This window comes from Heterodontus francisci, chromosome 11 (assembly GCF_036365525.1).
Source record: "Heterodontus francisci isolate sHetFra1 chromosome 11, sHetFra1.hap1, whole genome shotgun sequence".
Taxonomy (NCBI): Eukaryota; Metazoa; Chordata; class Chondrichthyes; order Heterodontiformes; family Heterodontidae; genus Heterodontus; species Heterodontus francisci.
In genome coordinates this window covers 122,216,669-122,234,874 of record NC_090381.1, presented here as the reverse complement: position 1 = coordinate 122,234,874, position 18,206 = coordinate 122,216,669, and the positions used below count along the sequence as shown (strand labels likewise).

General features: G+C 44.1%; 1 protein-coding gene across 4 annotated transcripts in view; it reads left to right on the top strand.

The window, feature by feature from the left end:
- LOC137374993 (leucine-rich repeat-containing protein 31-like) overlaps window positions 1-18,206 on the top strand; it is a 116,396-nt gene that overhangs the window by 68,381 nt on the left and 29,809 nt on the right. For all 4 annotated transcript variants that reach the window (XM_068041616.1, XM_068041614.1, XM_068041613.1 and 1 more), the window contains exons 8-9: window positions 6,761-6,925; window positions 7,729-7,896. In XM_068041616.1, the coding sequence (XP_067897717.1) occupies window positions 6,761-6,925; window positions 7,729-7,896 (333 nt within the window). The remainder of the gene's footprint in view (window positions 1-6,760; window positions 6,926-7,728; window positions 7,897-18,206) is intronic.

Sequence of the window (18,206 nt, the reverse complement as noted above, 5' to 3'; positions counted from 1 at the left end):
AAGCAAGTCAATTATGATTAGCCTTTAACAAATCCATGCCGGCTATTCTTGATTGACCCAGATTATTGACGAGGGATATTGAGGATCTGGAAAAATTGATTGAATTCAGAGTAGAACAAGGGGCTAAAGGTTGAAACAAACAAAAAGCAAATTTAAGTCTGTCAAGTGGGAGGTTTTTAAAAGTGAGATAGGAAGAGTTCAGGGCAGTCATGTTCCTGTTAGATGGAAGGGCAAGGCTGGCAAGTTTAGGCAACCTTGGTTGACGAGGGATATTGAGGGTCTGGTCAGGACAAAGAAGGAGGCATATGTCAGGTATAGGCAGCTGGGATCAAGCTAGTCCCTTGAGTAGAGGGTATGTAGGACTACACTTAAGCAGGAAATTAGGAGGGCGAAAAGGGGCCATGAGATTTCTCTGGCAGATAAGATAAAGGAGAATCCTAAAAGATTCGTTAAGTATATTAAGAATAAAAGGATAGCTAAGGAGAGAGGTCCCCTTAAGGATCAGTGTGGTAATCTATGTGTGGAGCCACGGGAAATGGACGAGGTCTTAAATGAATATTTCTCGTTCGTATTTACCGTGGAAAAGGTCATGGAAGCTAGTGAGTTCAAAGGAAGGAACAGCGATATCCTGGAGCATATCAATATTACAAACGAGGAGGAGCTGTGGAGGTTTTGAAGCGCATTAAGGTGGATAAATCCCCACGGCCTGACCAGGTATATCCTAGGATGCTATGGGAAGCAAGTGAGGAGATTGCTGGGGCCCTGGCAGAGATTTTTGTATCATCGTTAGCCACGGGTGAGGTACCGGAAGGGTGGAGGATAGCTAATGTTATGCCTTTATTTAAGAAGGGCAGCAGGGATAAGCCAGGGAACTACAGGCCGGTGAGCTTTACATCAGCAGTGGGAAAGTTATTGGAAGGGATTCTGAGAGACGGGATTTATATGCATTTGGAAAGGCATGGTCTGATTAGGGATAGTCAGCATGGCTTTGTACGTGGGAAATCATGTCTCACGAATTTGTTTGTATTTTTCAAGGAGGTGACCAAGAGGATTGTTGAGGGCAGGGCGATGGACGTTGTCTACATGGACTTTAGCAAGGCCTTTGACAAGGTCCCGCATGGTAGGCTGGTCCAGAAGGTTTGAACACATGGGATCCAGGGTGAGCTAGCCAATTGGATATAAAGTTGGCTTGGTGATAGGAGGCAGAGGGTGGTAGTAGAGGGTTGTTTTTAAGATTGGAGGCCGGTGACCAGTGGTGTGCCACAGGGATCGGTGCTGGGCCCTCTGTTATTTGTCGTATATATTAATGACTTGGATGTGAATGTCGGGGGCATGATTAGTACGTTTGCAGATGACACCAAAATTGGTGGTATAGTGGACAGTGAAGAAGGTTGTCTAAGGTTACAACAGGATATAGATCAACTGGGAAAGTGGGCAAGGGGTTGGCAAATGGAATTTAACGCTGACAAGTGCAGTGATGCATTATGGGAAGTTAAACCAGGGCAGGACATATACAGTGAATGGCAGGGTCCTGGGGAGTGTTCTTGAGCAGAGAGACCTTGGGGTGCAAGTATGTAGTTCCCTGAAAGTGGCAGCACAGGTAGACAGGGTGGTGAAGAAGGCGTATGGCATGCTTGCCTTCATCGGCCAAGGCATTGAGTACAAGAGTTGGAATGTCATGTTACAGTAGTACATAACGTTGGTTCGGCTGCACTTGGAGTACTGTGTGCAGTTCTGGTCGCTGCACTACAGGAAAGATGTGATTAAGCTAGAGAAGGTGCAAAAACGATTCTTAAGGATGTTGCCTGGTTTGGTGTTATAAAGAGAGATTGGATAGGCTGGGTCTGTTTCCCCTGGAGCGAAGGAGACTGAGAAGGGGACATGATAGAGGTATATAAAATTGAGAGGCATAGATAGGGTAGATAGCCAGAATCTGTTTCCCATGGTAGGGGTGACTAAAACTAGAGGGCATAGATTTAAGGTGAGCGGGAGGAGGTTTAAAGGGGATCAAAGGGGTAAATTTTTCACAGAAAGTATAGTGGGTATCTGGAATGAGCTGCCAGAGGAGGTGGTGGATGCAGGAACAGTAGCGACATTTAAGAGGCATCTGGACAGGTACTTGAATGAGCAAGGCATAGAGGGATATGGAATCACTGCAGGCAGGTGGGATTAGTATAGATAGGCATTATGGTCAGCATGGACGCGGTGGGCCGAAGGGCCTGTTTCTATGCTGTACGACTCTGACTCTATCAGGAAATTGTTCTTCAGACATAAAGAATAATAAATATATGGAATAAATAATTGGGTAGATTAGAAACCCTGGAACATTTAAAAAGTAATTGGAAGTTGGAATTGAGAGTATGCTTGAGAAATAGGTCATCAGACCCAGAATACAGGAAGAAAGAAACTCATCAATTCACTCATTCTGATTGAAATAACCATTGGCATCTTTCAGCAGCCCTTCAATCAATTCAACAGATTAATAGGGAATCTTCAGCAAAAAACAGTGACAAGACTTCCAGTATCATAGAGTCAGAGTCCCTTGCCCACTTTCCCAGTTGATCTATATCCTGTTGTAACCTTAGACAACCTTCTTCACTGTCCACTATACCACCAATTTTGGCGTCATCTGCAAACTTACTAATCATGCCCCTTACATTTACATCCAAGTCATTAATATATATGACAAACAACAGAAGGCCCAGTACCGATCTCTGCGGCACACCACTGGTCACCGGCCTCCAATCTGAAAAACAACCCTCTACTACCACCCTCTGCCTCCTATCACCAAGCCAATTTTGTATCCAATTTGCTAGCTCACCCTGGATCCCATGTGTTTGAACCTTCTGGACCAGCGTACCATGCGGGACCTTATCAAAGGCCTTGCTAAAGTCCATGTAGACAACGTCCATCGCCCTGCCCTCGTCAATCCTCTTGGTCACCTCCTCGAAAAACTCAAACAAATTCGTGAGACATGATTTCCAACGTACAAAGCCATGCTGACTATCCCTAATCAGATCCCGCCTTTCCAAATGCATATAAATCCTGTCTCTCAGAATCCCTTCCAATAACTTTCCCACTGCTGATGTAAGGCTCACCGGCCTGTAATTCCCTGGCTTATCCCTGCTGCCCTTCTTAAATAAAGGCACAACATTAGCTATCCTCCAGTCTCCCGGTACCTCACCGGTGGCTAACAATGATACAAAAATCTCTGCCAGGGCCCCAGCAATCTCCTCCCTTGCTTCCCATAGCATCCTAGGATATACCTGGTCAGGCCGTGGGGATTTATCCACCTTAATGCGCTTCAAAACCTCCAACACCTCCTCGTTTGTAATGTTGATATGCTCCAGGATATCGCTGTTTTCTCCTTTGAACTCACTAGCTTCCATGACCTTCTCCACAGTAAATACAGACAAGAAGAATTCATTTAAGACCTCGCCCATTTCCCATGGCTCCACACATAGATTACCACACTAATCCTTAAGGGGACCTACTCTCTCCCGAGCTACCCTTTTACTCTTAATATACTTATAGAATCTTTTAGGATTCTCCTTTTATCTTATCTGCCAGGGAAATCTCATGGCCCCTTTTCGCCCTCCTAATTTCCTTCTTAAGTCCTACATCCCTTATACTCCTCGAGGGACTCGCTTGATCCCAGCTGCCTATACCTGACATATGCCTCCTTCTTTGTCCTGACCAGACCCTCAATATCCCTCATCAACCAAGGTTCCCTAAACTTGCCAGCCTTGCCCTTCCATCTGACAGGAACATGCTGGCCCTGAACTCTTCCTATCTCACTTTTAAAATTCTCCCACTTGACAGAGTTGATGCCTGTCTTAAATTTGCTTTTTGTTTGTTTCAACCTTTTGCCCCTTGTTCTACACACAATTCAATCAACTTTTCCAGATTTACTTTTCTCAAACCATTTACTGCCTTGTATTGCTCTTGAACATCATTTCTGGGAAATACCCCGTCCAGCAGTGAAAAGCCCAAGTTTCCATCTGTTTTCCTAATTCTGGCCTCTAACAAATATTATAAGTGATGGCTCTTTGCTATGTTGACTGTAATCTTTGAATGTCTCCTCAGTGATGCCATACTATCTCTGGTTACTTTGACCCACAGTACTACGCAGTTTTATCGCAATCTCCTCTCTTTTACTTTACAATCTGAATAGTTGAATATTCTATTGGGCTTTCTGATTGTCGCTGTGCAGCATAGGACAGGTTGAGTGTCATGTCTGAGACTAGGGTTGCCAACACTCCCAGAATGACTGGGAATTTCCTGGAATCTGGGCTTCCTCAGGTGAGTGCTGCTTTCCAACAGAGCGGGAGATTCAGCAATTTAAATTTTGCATCATAGTGCGTCCCCACTCCTGCTTCATGATGCCACTAGCCGCTGTTATAAGAGTCTGTGGCTCCATGACATGACCTGCAGAGGGCTGCAACTACGTGCAGGAGGCTGCAGTGTTGGAAATTGGGAGGCTCAGGAATTACAGGGTTCAGCATTGGTGGGCTTGGGAGGTAGATTTCTACAGTTTCTCCTTTTCACCTGCTCAGAGAGGCCTCCTTGTCCACAGCGTTTTTAAAAAAAATATCTCAAAGAACTCCAAGAGATTAATCAGTCATGATCTCACTCAAGTAGTCATACTGGCTCTCTCAAGATTTTTTTTTTTATTTTCCCTGGTGTTTTTTTCATTTTTCCTTCAGTACTCTCAGTGGGTGTCAGGCTGACCTGTCTCCAGTTCTCTGGCATAAAAGCAAAATACTGCGGATGCCAGAGAACTGGAACAAAAACAAGAAATGCTGGATTCACTCAGCAGGTCTGGCAGCATCTGTGGAAAGAGAAGCAGAGTTAACGTTTCGGGTCAGTGACCCTTCTTCGGAACTGTTCAGTTCCATTTCTTGTTTTTGTTCCAGTTCTCTGGCTATGTCTTTATCCTTTTTTTTTTACAGATTGGCATCACATTCCCCTTTTCCAATTCTGTTAGTTCCAAAGGTCTCTAAATGTACCTACTAGAACATCTCTAGTTTAATTTGCCACATTCTGGAGTTCCCTGTAGTACAATCCATGGGGACCTGAGCCTTGGCTGCCTTCAGCTCATCTAGCACCTCCATCAGTTACATCAGCATTTATACAATCTCATGGTCATCCCTGGAACTTCAAACCTCACACTCAAATCTTCACTGAATGTTTCTCTGTAAATATAGGTGCAAATAATTTACTTGGAATACTTGACTTTTTAAATTAGTTATGATCCTCCTTCAGTTGTCAATTGTTTTCATGACTGCAACTTTGCAACCTAGATATTTATCAAAGTGTTTCACATTGTGTTTTAAACTTCCTGCAATCCCAATATTAATTCTTTTGGATCTTCTGGCTAGTTGCTAATGTTAATGTTTTCTTGCAAGAAGCAACATCGCCCCTTGTGCTCACTGATTACTATCTCTCCATCCAGCAACACCCCAATTTTAAAATCCTCATCCTCATTTTCAAATTCATCCAAGGCCTCGACCCTCCCTCTCTGTAACCTGCTTCAAGTCGAAAGCTTTCCCAGATCTCTGCACTCCTCTAATTCTGGCCTCTTGTGCATTTCTGATTCACTCCACCATTGGCGACTGCACTTTCAGCTGCAGAGGTCCTAAGCTCTGCAATTCTCTCCCTAAACCGCTCCTCCATCTCTCTACCTCTCAACCTCTCACTCCTACTTTGGCGTCAGCCATGAATCAGTCGGTAGCATCCTCGCCTCTGAGTCAGATGGATGTGGGTTCAATTCCCACTCCAGGGATTTGAGCACAAAAATCTATAGTGCCAGGCTGAAAGAATGCTGCACTGTTGTCTTTCAGTGACCCCTCAGGTGGACATAAAAGATCTTGTGGCACTGTTTCGAAGAAGAGCAGGGGAGTTCTCCCCGGTGTCTTTAATATTTATCCCTCAGCCAACATCACTGAAACAGATTATCTGGTCATTATCACATTGCTGTTTGTGGGAGCTTGCTGTGCACAAGTTGCCTGTTGCATTTCTTACAAGTAGTATTTAATTACCTGTGAAGCATTTGGAACACCTTGAGGCCATGAAAGATGCCAAAGAAATGCAAATCATTTTCTTTTTAAGACACTTTGCAAAACCAACCCCTCTGACCAAGATTTTGGTCACCTACCTTGATCACCTCCTTTTGTGACTTGGTGTCAGATTTTGATTGATAATGCTCCTGTGAAGCACCTTGGGACGTTTTACTACATAAAAGGTAACCTATAAATGCATGTTGGTGTTAACAACAATAATCTATTCCTGAAAGTCTTCCACTTCTCTTTTTACTCCTCCCTTGTTAATGTCTGGTCCAGTGTAACCTTCTCAGCTTGTACCTCATTCTTCCAAAATCTGCTTTCTGGTGACAGTTTGTGAACAGCTTTTCTCCTTTTCTAGTGTAAGCCTGACTTTAAATCTACTTCCTTCCTGACTGAGTGGAAAGTTTTTACTCTTTGACCTGGTGAACTATAATAGCAAGCATTTTTTTCTTTGGTATTATTTAACTCAATTCAAATACTTTCACTTCATTTGTACCTAATTCCAATGTCTCTGACTTATTTATCAATTTGTCTCCCTGCCACCATTCAATCTGTATCAGGCAGATTTCACCTGCAACTTTTGAACAAAGTTGTGTATTGACCTTTCTTTAAAGTTTCTTGCAATGTTCCTCCTGACCCTTCCAAATCTGACCCAAGAGTGTCCTCAATCAATTTTTAAAAACAAATGCCTGCAGGTGATGCACTGGAACATATACCTGGTGTGAAGAAGATGGTTTTCTCTTGTAATGACATTGGAGGTGGCTTCAAAGAGACAGCAGCTCATTTATTGAACTTCACACAGCTCCAAGTGTTCGATGTCCATCGGTGCTCATTAACTGAAGATGATGTTTCTGCTCTAAGTAAGTAAAGTTCCAATCAACCATCCTGTTAATATTCTTAACCCTTGAGAGCCTCAACACATCTCCAAGTGCAAGGCCTTCAGAGTGAATGTGTTGTGAGGAGTGAGAATTTGTGTGTTTATCAAGGAAGCTAGTGGCAGAAAATGGCACATTTTCCCACTTTTATATCCATGTCAGTATTGATGTCCCTCAGATGGGGTGTTGCACTGTACGAGAAGAGGGAAACTCCCCAGATCTGTTCCAATCTCAGAAGAATGTCCTGATGACATTTTTGTGTGCCATTCTTTCATTGACCCTGCTTTTCCCTCTGGGTAAGACTGCCTGTGCTCACAAGGACTGGATTGAGATGACATTTGCATACATCATCTCATAGCCATCGGGCAGGAAAGGCTTCCCCAGTGTCTAGCCCCTCCAGGGAATAAACAGTTGGGTACAGTGACTGAAATACTAAGAGATAATGTGTGTTTAATTTCAAGGTAAGTGATCAGTTTAGCTGGGATTATGTTAATAATCTGACCAGTCCAATGAAGATTTAGTGAAGGGCAGTTAAAAGACCTAAACAGGAACACCATGAAAGTGCCCGAAACCACCACCACCCCCCCCCCCCCCAAAAATATATAGAATGGAAACTGCATAACATGGGGCTCAATTCAGCTGTTTGGGGGGAGTCACACTTGCATATGTTGGCTTTCCACCTGATTGATGATGACAGGAGACTTTTGCTTGGGATTGTGTCTCCATTCTTAACCCGACAAAGAAGCAGGTGTTGTCTAACTGAACTTCTTGCTGTTTTTTGCTTGCAGCCCAGATAATCCCTTTGCTGTCCAGTCTACAAGTGCTGAATTTAGCATTGAATAAGAAAATAGGAAATTGTGTGAGGCACCTGATTGCTCGACTCCGCTTTTTACCAAGGTTAAAAAGTCTTATTGCCAACAATTGTAACTTAACCAAGGAATCCATTGTGGAATTAGGTGAGAAAAATGTTTTCTTTATTCAAGCAATACCTACTCCTCTTACTACTTTTCAGACACTGGTGTTAATATTCAGATGATAAAGTAATTCCCTGTAAACTGATGGGAATCAGCTCAGTTAAAGTGGGAATGTGCAGCAGTGCAGCTCTGCACTAGTGAGAAGTTTTAGATGAGATGAAGTTTATGGAGGGTGGAAGATGGGAGACTGACTAGGAGAGCATTTGAATAGTCAAGTCTAGAGGTAACAAAGGCAAGAATGAGGGTTTCAGCAGCAGATGAACTGAGACGGGTGTGAAAATGGGTAATGTTACAGAGGAGGAAGTAGGTGGTCTTCATGATAGAGCAGATATGGGAGTCGGAAGCTCAGCTGTAGTTTAGTTAGGATGCTAAGGTTGCAAAAAGTCTGGTTCAGCCTCAGACAGTTGGCAGGGAGAGAGATAAAGTTGTTCTTTTTTATTCATTCATGGGATGTGGACGTCGCTGGCCAGGTCAGCATTTATTGCCCATCCCTAATTGCCCTTGAGAAGGTGGTGGATGGGGTGCCAATCAAGCGGGCTGCTTTGTTCTGGATGGTGTCGAGCTTCTTGAGTGTTGTTGGAGCTGCACCCATCCAGGCAAGTGGAGAGTATTCCATCACACTCCTGACTTGTGCCTTGTAGATGGTGGACAAGCTTTGGGGAATCAGGAGATGAGTTACTCGCCTCAGGATTCCCAGCCTCTGACCTGCTCTTGTAGCCACGGTATTTATATGGCTACTCCAGTTCAGTTTCTGGTCAATGGTAACCCCCAGGATGTTGATAGTGGGGGATTCAGCGATGGTAATGCCATTGAATGTCAAGGGAGATGGTTAAATTCTCTCTTGTTGGAGATGGTCATTGTCTGGCACTTGTGTGGCGTGAATGTTACTTGCCACTTATCAGCCCAAGCCTGGATATTGTCCAGGTCTTGCTGCATTTCTGCACGGACTGCTTCAGTATCTGAGGAGTCACGAATGGTGCTGAACATTGTGCAATCATTAGTGAACATCCCCACTTCTGACCTTATGATTGAAGGAAGGTCATTGATGAAGCAGCTGAAGATGGTTCGGCCTAGGACACTACCCTGAGGATCTCCTGCAGTGATGTCCTGGAGCTCAGAAGATGATCCTCCAACACCCACAACCATCTTTTGTGCTAGGTATGACTCCAACCAGCGAAGAGTTTTCCCCCTGATTCCCATTAACTTTAGTTTTGTTAGGGCTTCTTGATGCCACACTCGGTCAAATGCTGCCTTGATGTCAAGGGCAGTCACTCTCACCTCACCTCTGGAGTTCAGCTCTTTTATACATGTTTGAACCAAGGCTGTAATGAGGTCAGGAGCTGAGTGGCCCTGGCAGAACCCAAACGAGCGTCACTGAGCAGGTTATTGCTAAGGGAGTGCTGCTTGATAGCACTGTTGATGACACCTTCCATCACTTTACTGATGATTGAGAGTAGACTGATGGGGCGGTAATTGGCCGGGTTGGACTTGTCCTGCTTTTTGTGTACAGGACATACCTGGGCATTTTTCCACATTGCAGGGTAGATGCCAGTGTTGTAGCTGTACTGGAACGGCTTGACTAGGGGCACGGCAAGTTCTGGAGCATAGGTCTTTAGTACTATTGCTGGAATATTGTCAGAGCCCGGAGTCTTTGCAATATCCAGTGCCTTCAGTCGTTTCTTGATATCACGCGGAGTGAATTGAATTGGCTGCAGTCTGGCATCTGTAATGCTGGGGACTTCAGGAGGAGGCCGAGATGGATCATCAACTTGGCACTTCTGGCTGATGATTGTTGCAAATGCTTCAGCCTTATCTTTCGCACTGATGTGCTGGGCTCCCCCATCATTGAGGATGGGGATATTTGTGGAGCCACCTCCTCCCAGTTCGTTATTTAATTGTCCACCACCATTCACGGCTGGTTGTGTCAGGACTGCAGAGCTTAGATCTGATCTACTGGTTACGGGATCGCTTAGCTCTGTCTATCGCATGCTGCTTATGTAGTTTGGCACATAGTAGTCCTGTGTTGTAGCTTCACCAGGTTGATACCTCATTTTGAGGTATGCCTGGTGCTGCTCCTGGCATGCCCTCCTGCACTCTTCATTGAACCAGGGTTGATCTCTTGGCTTGATGGTAATGGTAGAGTGGGGGAAATGCCGGGCCATGAGGTTACAGATTGTGGTTGGGTACAATTCTGCTGCTGCTGATGGCCCACAGCGCCTCATGGCTAAGGAACGGAATTTGTGGTGGGGACCAAAGCCATTGACTTTGGTCTTCCTTATATTTAATTGAAAAAAATTTCTGCTCATCCAATATTGGATGTCGGGTGAGCAGCATGACATATCAGAGGGTTTGAGAGAGTTGGTGGTGAGGTAGAGCTGGGTGTTATCAGTCTAGGCATGGAAGACTTCATCTCATTGGATGATGTTGCTGAGGGGCACAATGTAGGTGAGGAAGAAGTGGGCCCTCATGGGGATGGAAAGTGGAACCATTGTTGGTGTTTCTCCAGCTGAATAGACATGAGTACAACCAGAGGAGGGCAGTGCCATCTAGTTGGGCAAGTGGGGAAAGCCGTTGAGGCTGGTCGGGCTGCCACTTTACACAGTATTTACAGCACAGAAACTGGCCATTCGGCTCACCATGTCCATGTCAGTCTTTATGTTCCACTTGAGCCTCCTCCCAACCCTATTCCTCTAACCTCCTTAATGTATCCTTCTATTGCTTTCTTCCACGTGTTTATCTAGCTTCCTTTTAAATGTATCTATTTTTATGACCAAGGCGGGAGTAATGCGCTGTTAATTCAGTCCCACTACTCCACGAGTCACAACATACCAAGAAAGTTTCCCACCTACCAAAGAATAGCCAATTTGGCACACTATTTGTCCCCCATAATAAAGCACACCAAACCAGGTTTCTCTGCATTAGCTTTGTATACCCCAACAAGTCCCATGGGTTTACCTCGCAACTTCCAGCATTCTGAACGAAGATGTCCCACCTTGTGGCAATGATAACACTTCAGCTTGCATACATCACTTCCACTCTCAGCACCTTCCTTTCTGGTCTGAGGAGGGGATCCCGGGGCGTTCCCAGCTGTTCCTCCTTGTCCCCAGCTACTTGCCTTCCTTTCACACTCCCACTTTCTATCCTTCTCGGGTTTATGGGGGGTGACGGACAAAGGGTTTTAGATTAATCACAAGCTCAAAATCATCGATTTCCGCTGCTTGCCTAGCTTTTTTAATTTTCTGGTTCTCTACATGAGGTCTCACTACTGGAGGGATTGAATTTTTGAACTCTTCCAAAAGAATCAGTTCTCTAACTGATATATGTGGCTCCAATCTTTACTGCCTGTATTCAACGCTCAAAATTAATTTGCTTTATCCTCAATTTCTACATAAGTCTGCCCAGTCAATCTCCGGAGGTTCAGAAACTTCTGTCAGTAAGCTTCAGGGACTAACTCATACGCAGCGAAAATAGCCTTTTTTGCCATCTCATAATCTGCAGAAGCCTCTTCAGAAAGCATAGCATAAACTTCATAAACTCTGCCTATCAACCTGCTTTGCATAAGCAGTGTCCAGCTTTCCTTTGGCCATTTCGTTTATTTGGCTATTTTTTCCAAAAGAAATGAAAAATGCCTCTACGTCCCTTTCCTCCAACTTAGGGAGAGCTTGTATAAATTTAAACAGCTTTTTGCTGGGTCCTGGGCTGGATTCAGATTCTTCCTGACCAGAATTTTCCCCGGAGTCAAGACTACTCCTTTGCCTTGGTCCATGCCTTTTAATCTAAATTCCCTCTATTTTTTCCTTTCTCTCTGAAGTTCAAGTTTTCATAATTCCTTTTCAGCCTCAAGTTTTTTCATTTCTAACGAAATTTTAGCCAATTCAGCTACATCACACTCTGACTTACTATCATTTTCTTCTAATTTCAGATGTTGAGCTATTATGTCAATTATCTCTGCTTTTTTTAGCACCTAATTTCAATTCTAACCCCAATTGTGCTGCCAATTCTTTTAGTTTACTCTTGGTTAAAATTTTCAAGTCACTGATGGACACATTCTCCTTTCCCAGAGAAGCTGCAGCAACTGCTAATGCCAATCTGATGGTGTAGACTTTGCCCTATTACACAAGAAATCTGTTTCCTTTTTTCCCCTCTTTCAATTATTACTCCCCTCACAATTAACATTATTAGCATTGGATTTTGATCCCAGATGAGCCCCCAATTAATATGGTACAACCAAGGCGGGAGTAATGCACTGTTTAGTTTAGTCCCACTACTCCACAGGTCACAACACATCAAGAAGGTTTCCCACCTACCAAATATTAGCCAAATTAGACACACTATTTGTCCTCCAGAATAAAGCACACCAAACCAGGATTTTTTAAACAACAACACCATTAACTATTTATTAGAAAATAAATAATATGTCTTAATGAGATAAATCTATATTTGAAAATTTTTTTTAAAAACTCATTTTTCCTAGCCCTCATGCGCACACACGTACATTCAAAAACAGGTTAACCGGGGGAAAGGATTTTTTGGTTTACAACTGTTTCTTCAGAATAAGAAGGAAAAAATAAAATGATAAACTCAATCAGGTTCTGGTGGGATGTTTTTGGTATGGTGAGGTGTCCCGGTGTCGAATAGTCGAATGCCACTCAAAGTCTCTCCAGGCGAGTTGATGAACAATCTGTGATGGATAGGTGTTCAAGGCTATTTGTCTGCAGCAGGTTTCACACAGGTCTTTCAGCAAGGGCGTAGTAACATGTCTGCCTGGGTTTTTAAAGCAGCAGTCTAGAATTGAAGCTTTCTTCAGATTTCAGGGTTTCCCAAAACACAGGAGGCAACAGGAACCGCACTAGATGCAGGAATTCTTCAGAGACAGGAGACAATAGGAATCTGCCACCTTTCAAATGCAGGATTTCTTTTCAAGAGATGACGTCTTTTTCTCTAGTTTCCAGGCAGGTCACAGTCAAATTTCAAAAGCCTGCTCCTTGTTCAACTCCCTGGTCATTTTACAATCCAAAAGTGAAACTAATTTCAACAATCAAGTCACATGACAGTCATAAATCTTGACCTGTCATTCACCTGCTGAGTTGTTTGAAAACCAGTGCCTTGCAGTTTGTGTATTTCGCTCAGTCTAAATCCACAAAGTTCAGCAATCAATGTCCACTGAAAAATCATTTATCAATTTTTAAAAAAACACAATTTTAAGTTTTTAATACAAAACAAAGCCTTCTAACACTATACTATCCACCTCAACTACTCCCTGTGGTAGTGAGTTCCACATTCTCCCCACTCTCTGGGTAAAGAAGTTTCTCTTGACTTCCCTATTGGACTATCTTTATATTCATGGACCCTATTTCTGGTCTCTTCCACAAATGGAAATATCTCTACTCAGCCAAACCCTTTTATAATTTTCAATACCTCGATCAGGTCATCCCTCAGTCTTCTCTTTACAGAGAGCAATCCCAATCTGTTCAATCTTTCCTGACAGGTATAATTGATAGGCCAGAACTGTGCACAATAGTGCAAGTGTGATCTAACAGAGGTTCCATACAAGTTTGACATAACTTCTCTGCTTTTCAATTCTATCCCTCTGGAAATGAACTGCAATGTCATATTTGCTCCAATGCAGTACCTTTATCAAGGACCTCTTTTGGAAATTCAAATGTATTAAGTCTACTCAATTACACTTTACCCACACTTTTTTGTTACTTCAAAGAACTTAAGGTTGATCAAGTATGACCTTCCCTTTTGAAATCTGTGTCTACTATTTATAATATTTTCCTAGATGGTTTTTCTATTACATTAGGGCGGCGCAGTGGTTAGCACCGCAGCCTCACCGCTCCAGGGAACCGGGTTCAATTCTGGGTACTGCCTGTGCGGAGTTTGCAAGTTCTCCCTGTGACCGCGTGGGTTTTTGCCGGGTGCTCCGGTTTCCTCCCACAGCCAAAGACTTGCAGGTGATAGGTAAATTGGCCATTGTAAATTGCCCCTAGTGTAGGGAGGTGATAGGGAATATGGGATTACTGTAGGGTTAGTATAAATGGGTGGTTGTTGGTCGGCACAGACTCAGTGGGCTGAAGGGCCTGTTTCAGTGCTGTATCTCTAAAATAAAAATAAAAATCTTTGAGTAAGGATTCAATTATCTTTCCTATTGCTGACGTTAAGCTAATTAGTCAAGAGTTCTTTCTTTCGTATATACGAGAATCACATTAGCTGTCCACCAGTGCTCTGGCAATATTGTACGAGCAGTACAGTAATCTGTCCTCCAACAAGTTACTAAGATAGCTGTAGACTGCAGGAAGATATCACTGGACTGGTCAGGTGGGCAGAAAAGTAGCAAATGGAATTCAACCCAGAGAAGTGTAGGGTGAGGCATTTGGGGAGGTCAAACAAGACAAAGGAATAGACAATTAATGGGAGAATACTGAAAGGTGTACAGGAAGTGAGGGACCTTGGAGTGAATGTCCACAGATCCCTGAAGGTAGCAAGACAGGTCGATAAGGTTGTTAAGAAGGCATATGGAATCCTTTCCTTTATTAGCTTAGGTATAGAATATAAGAGCAGGGAGGTTATGCTGGAACTGTATAACTCATTGGTTAGGCCACAACTTGAGTACTGTGTGCAGTTCTGGTCACCTCATTACAGAAAGGATGTAATTGCACTAGAGAGGGTACAGAGGAGATTTACGAGGATGTTGCCAGGACTGGAAAAATGCAGCTATGAGGAAAGGTTGGATAGGCTGGGGTTGTTCTCCTTGGAACAGAGAAGGCTGAGGGGAGATCTAATTGAAATGTACAAAACTGTGAGGAGCCCGGATAGAAGGGCTTCTTTACATTGGCAGAGAGGTCAGTGATTAGTGGGCATAGATTTAAAGTGATTGGTAGAAGGATTAGAGGGGAGGTGAGGAAATGTTTTTTTTCACCCAGAGGGCTCTGGAATTCACTGTCTGAAACGGTAGTAGAGACAGAAACCCTTAACTCATTTAAAAGGAGTCTGGATATGCACCTTAAGTGCCGTAACCTACAGGGCTACGGACCAAATGCTGGAAGGTGGGATTAGAATGGGTGGCTCGTTTTTTGGCCGGCACAGACACGATGGGCCAAGTGGCCTTTTTCTGTGCTGTAATCTTTCTATGATTTTATGATTGTGGAGGTGCTGTCCAGGGCAGTGACGGGGCTCCATGGAGCTTGAGCCTGCAGTCCTCTCTTAGAATGACGACATTCATGCTCCCCGACTGCCACTGCACCAGTGTCCTTGTTGCCTTTCAGCCAACCAACCCAGACTGCTGCCACCAATGCCAGAGAGGTGCAGACAGAAGTTGGGTCCTCAGGGTTGTTCTGCAAGGTCCTCTGCAATCTTCCCCCACTGAAAGTCAGCAGCCTTCACCAGCCATGCTGCAGTCACAGGGGTAGCACTGCATAGGAGCACTAGGACAGACCAAGACACACACAAGACAGGAACTAAGGAAATGCAGAACCGTTTGTATGCATTATGGAAATGTTTGATTTTCAAATTTGGTTTGGAATGTTTATTTTGTGTTGGCTTTTTATTTTTGCATTGTGGCCAGATGGATGCAGTGATGGTCACTAACAGAAGAAAGTTACGGTGTGGGACTGTTGGTGAATGGGGAGGTTGTACAGCATATAGCAGACCACCACCCACTCTGCCAAGTGCTGCAGGGCTCCTCCAGAAGTCCGGGCAGTGTCAGCGTTGCTTATGCACCCCAATGGTCTGCTCATCACATTTTGTGTGGCAGTGTATTTGCATGAGATTAGAAATAAGAGCAGGAGTTGGCCATTCACCCACCTCGAGCCTGCTCCGCCATTCACTAAGATCATGGCTGATCTGATTGTGGCCTTAATTCCACTTTCCTGCTTGTCCCCCATAACCCTCGACTCCCTTGTAGATCAAAAATCTGTCTAACTCGGCCTTGAATATATTCAATGACCCAGCTTCCACTAGGGAAGAGAATTCCAAAGATCAATGACTCTCTGAGAGAAGAAATTCCTCCTCATCTCTATCTTAAATGGGATAACTTTGATTTTGAAACTGTGCCCCCTAGTTCAGATTCCCCCATGAGGGGAAACATCATCTCAGCATCTACCCTGTCAAGCCCCCTCAGAATCTTGCATGTTTCAATAAGATCACCTCTCATTCTTCTAAACTCCAATGAGTATAGACCCAACCTGCTCAACCTTTCCTCATAAGACAAACCCTTCATCCCAGGAATCAGCCTAATAAACCTTTTCTGAACTGTCAGTATATCCCTCCTTGAGTAAGGAGACCAAAACTGTACGTAGTCCTCTAGGTGTGGTCACACCAAAGCCCTGTACAGTTGTTGCAAGATTTGCCTACTTTTGTACTCCAAACCCCTTGCAATAAAGGCCAACTTTCCATTTGCCTTCCTAATTATTTGCTGTACCTGCATGCTAGCATTTTGTGATTCATGTACAAGGACACCCAGATCCCTCTGTGCAGTAGCATTCTACAGTCTCTGTCCATTTAACTAATATTTAAGTAATTGCACTGTGAGCACGGTGGGAAACAGCAGGAGCAGAGCGGGGCATAAAGAGCCCAGGAGAAAGAGCGAGGCAGGAAATAGCAGGAGCAGAGCGGGGCATAAAGAGCCCAGGAGAAAGAGCGAGGCAGGAAACAGCAGGAGCAGAGTGGGGCTGGCTGTCACTGCCGTCTCCACCGCCAGCAGGTTCAGCGCCTGCATTTGGAAAGAAAAATCAAGGTGTGGCATTGCAAGGAAGCAGGTACCATCGAAAAGTTACAGCACAGAAAGAGGCCATTCAGCCCATCGTGTCTGCGCCAGCTAAAAAATTAGTTGCCCATTCTAATCCCACCTTCCAGCACCTGGTCTGTAGCCTTTTAGGTTACAGCACTTCAGGTGCAGGTCCAGGTACCTTTTAAATGAGTTGAGGGTTTCTGCTTCCACCACCGATCCAGGCAGTGAATTCCAGACACCCACCACCCTCTGGGTGAAAAAGTTTTTCTTCATGTCCCCTCTAATATTTCTGTCAATCACCTTAAATCTGTGCCCCCTGGTAACTGACCTCTCCGCTAGGGGAAACAGGTTCTTCCTGTCTACTCTATCTACGCCTCAATTAAGTCATCCCTCAGCCTCCTTTGTTCCAAGGAAAACAACCCTAGCCGATCCTCATAGCTGCAACTTTCAAGTCCTGGCAACATTCTTGTAAATCTCCTCTGTACTCTCTCCAGAGCAATTATGTCCTTCCTGTAATGTGGTGACTGTATGCAATACAGAACTGTATGCAATACTCCAGCTGTGGCCTAACCAGCATTTTATACAGTTTCAGCATTACATCCCTGCTTTTGTATTCTATACCTCGGCCAATAAAGGAAAACATTCCATATGCCACCTTCACTATTCTGTTTACCTGTCCTGCCACCTCAGGGAGTTGTGGACATGCACTCCAAGGTGTCTCACTTTCTCTACCCCTATCAATATCCTCCCATTTATTGTGTATTCCCTTGCTTTATTTGCCCTCCCCAAAAACATTACCTCACACTTCTCTGGATTGAATTCCATTTGTCACTTTTCCATCCACTCAACCAAACCATTGATACCTTTCTGGAGTCTACAGCTATCCTCTTCACTATCAACTTCACGGTTAATTTTTGTGTCATCTGCAAATTTCCCAATCATGCCTCCCACATTTAAGTCCAAATCATTAATATATACCAAAAACATCAAGGGACCCAACACTGAGCCCCGTGGAACTCCACTTTCCATTCGCACAAATATCCATCGACCATTCCCCTTTGCTTCCTGTCACAGACAATTTTGGATCCAACTCACCACATTCCCCTATATCCCATGGATTTTACTTTTCTGACCAGTCTGCCATGTGGGACCGTGTCAAATGCCTTACTAAAATCCGTGTAGACAACATCCACTGCACTACCCTCATCAATCCTCCTTGTTACTTCCTCAAAAAATTCAATTAAGTTAGTAACACATGACCATCTCTTAACAAATCCATGCTGACTATCCCTGATTAATCTGTGCCTTTCAAAGTGACCAGTTTATCCTATCTCCCAGAATAGATTCTAATAATTTGCCCACCACCAAGGTCAGACCGACCAGCCTATAATTATTTGGCCTATCTCTTGTATCCTTTTTAAACAATGGTACAATGTTTGCCGTCCTCCAATCCTCTGGTACCTTGCCTCTATATAGTGAAGAATTGAAAATGACCCTCAGTGCGTCCACTGTTAACTCCCTGGCTTCCTTTAACAGCCTGGGATACAGATGTTTGACTGGT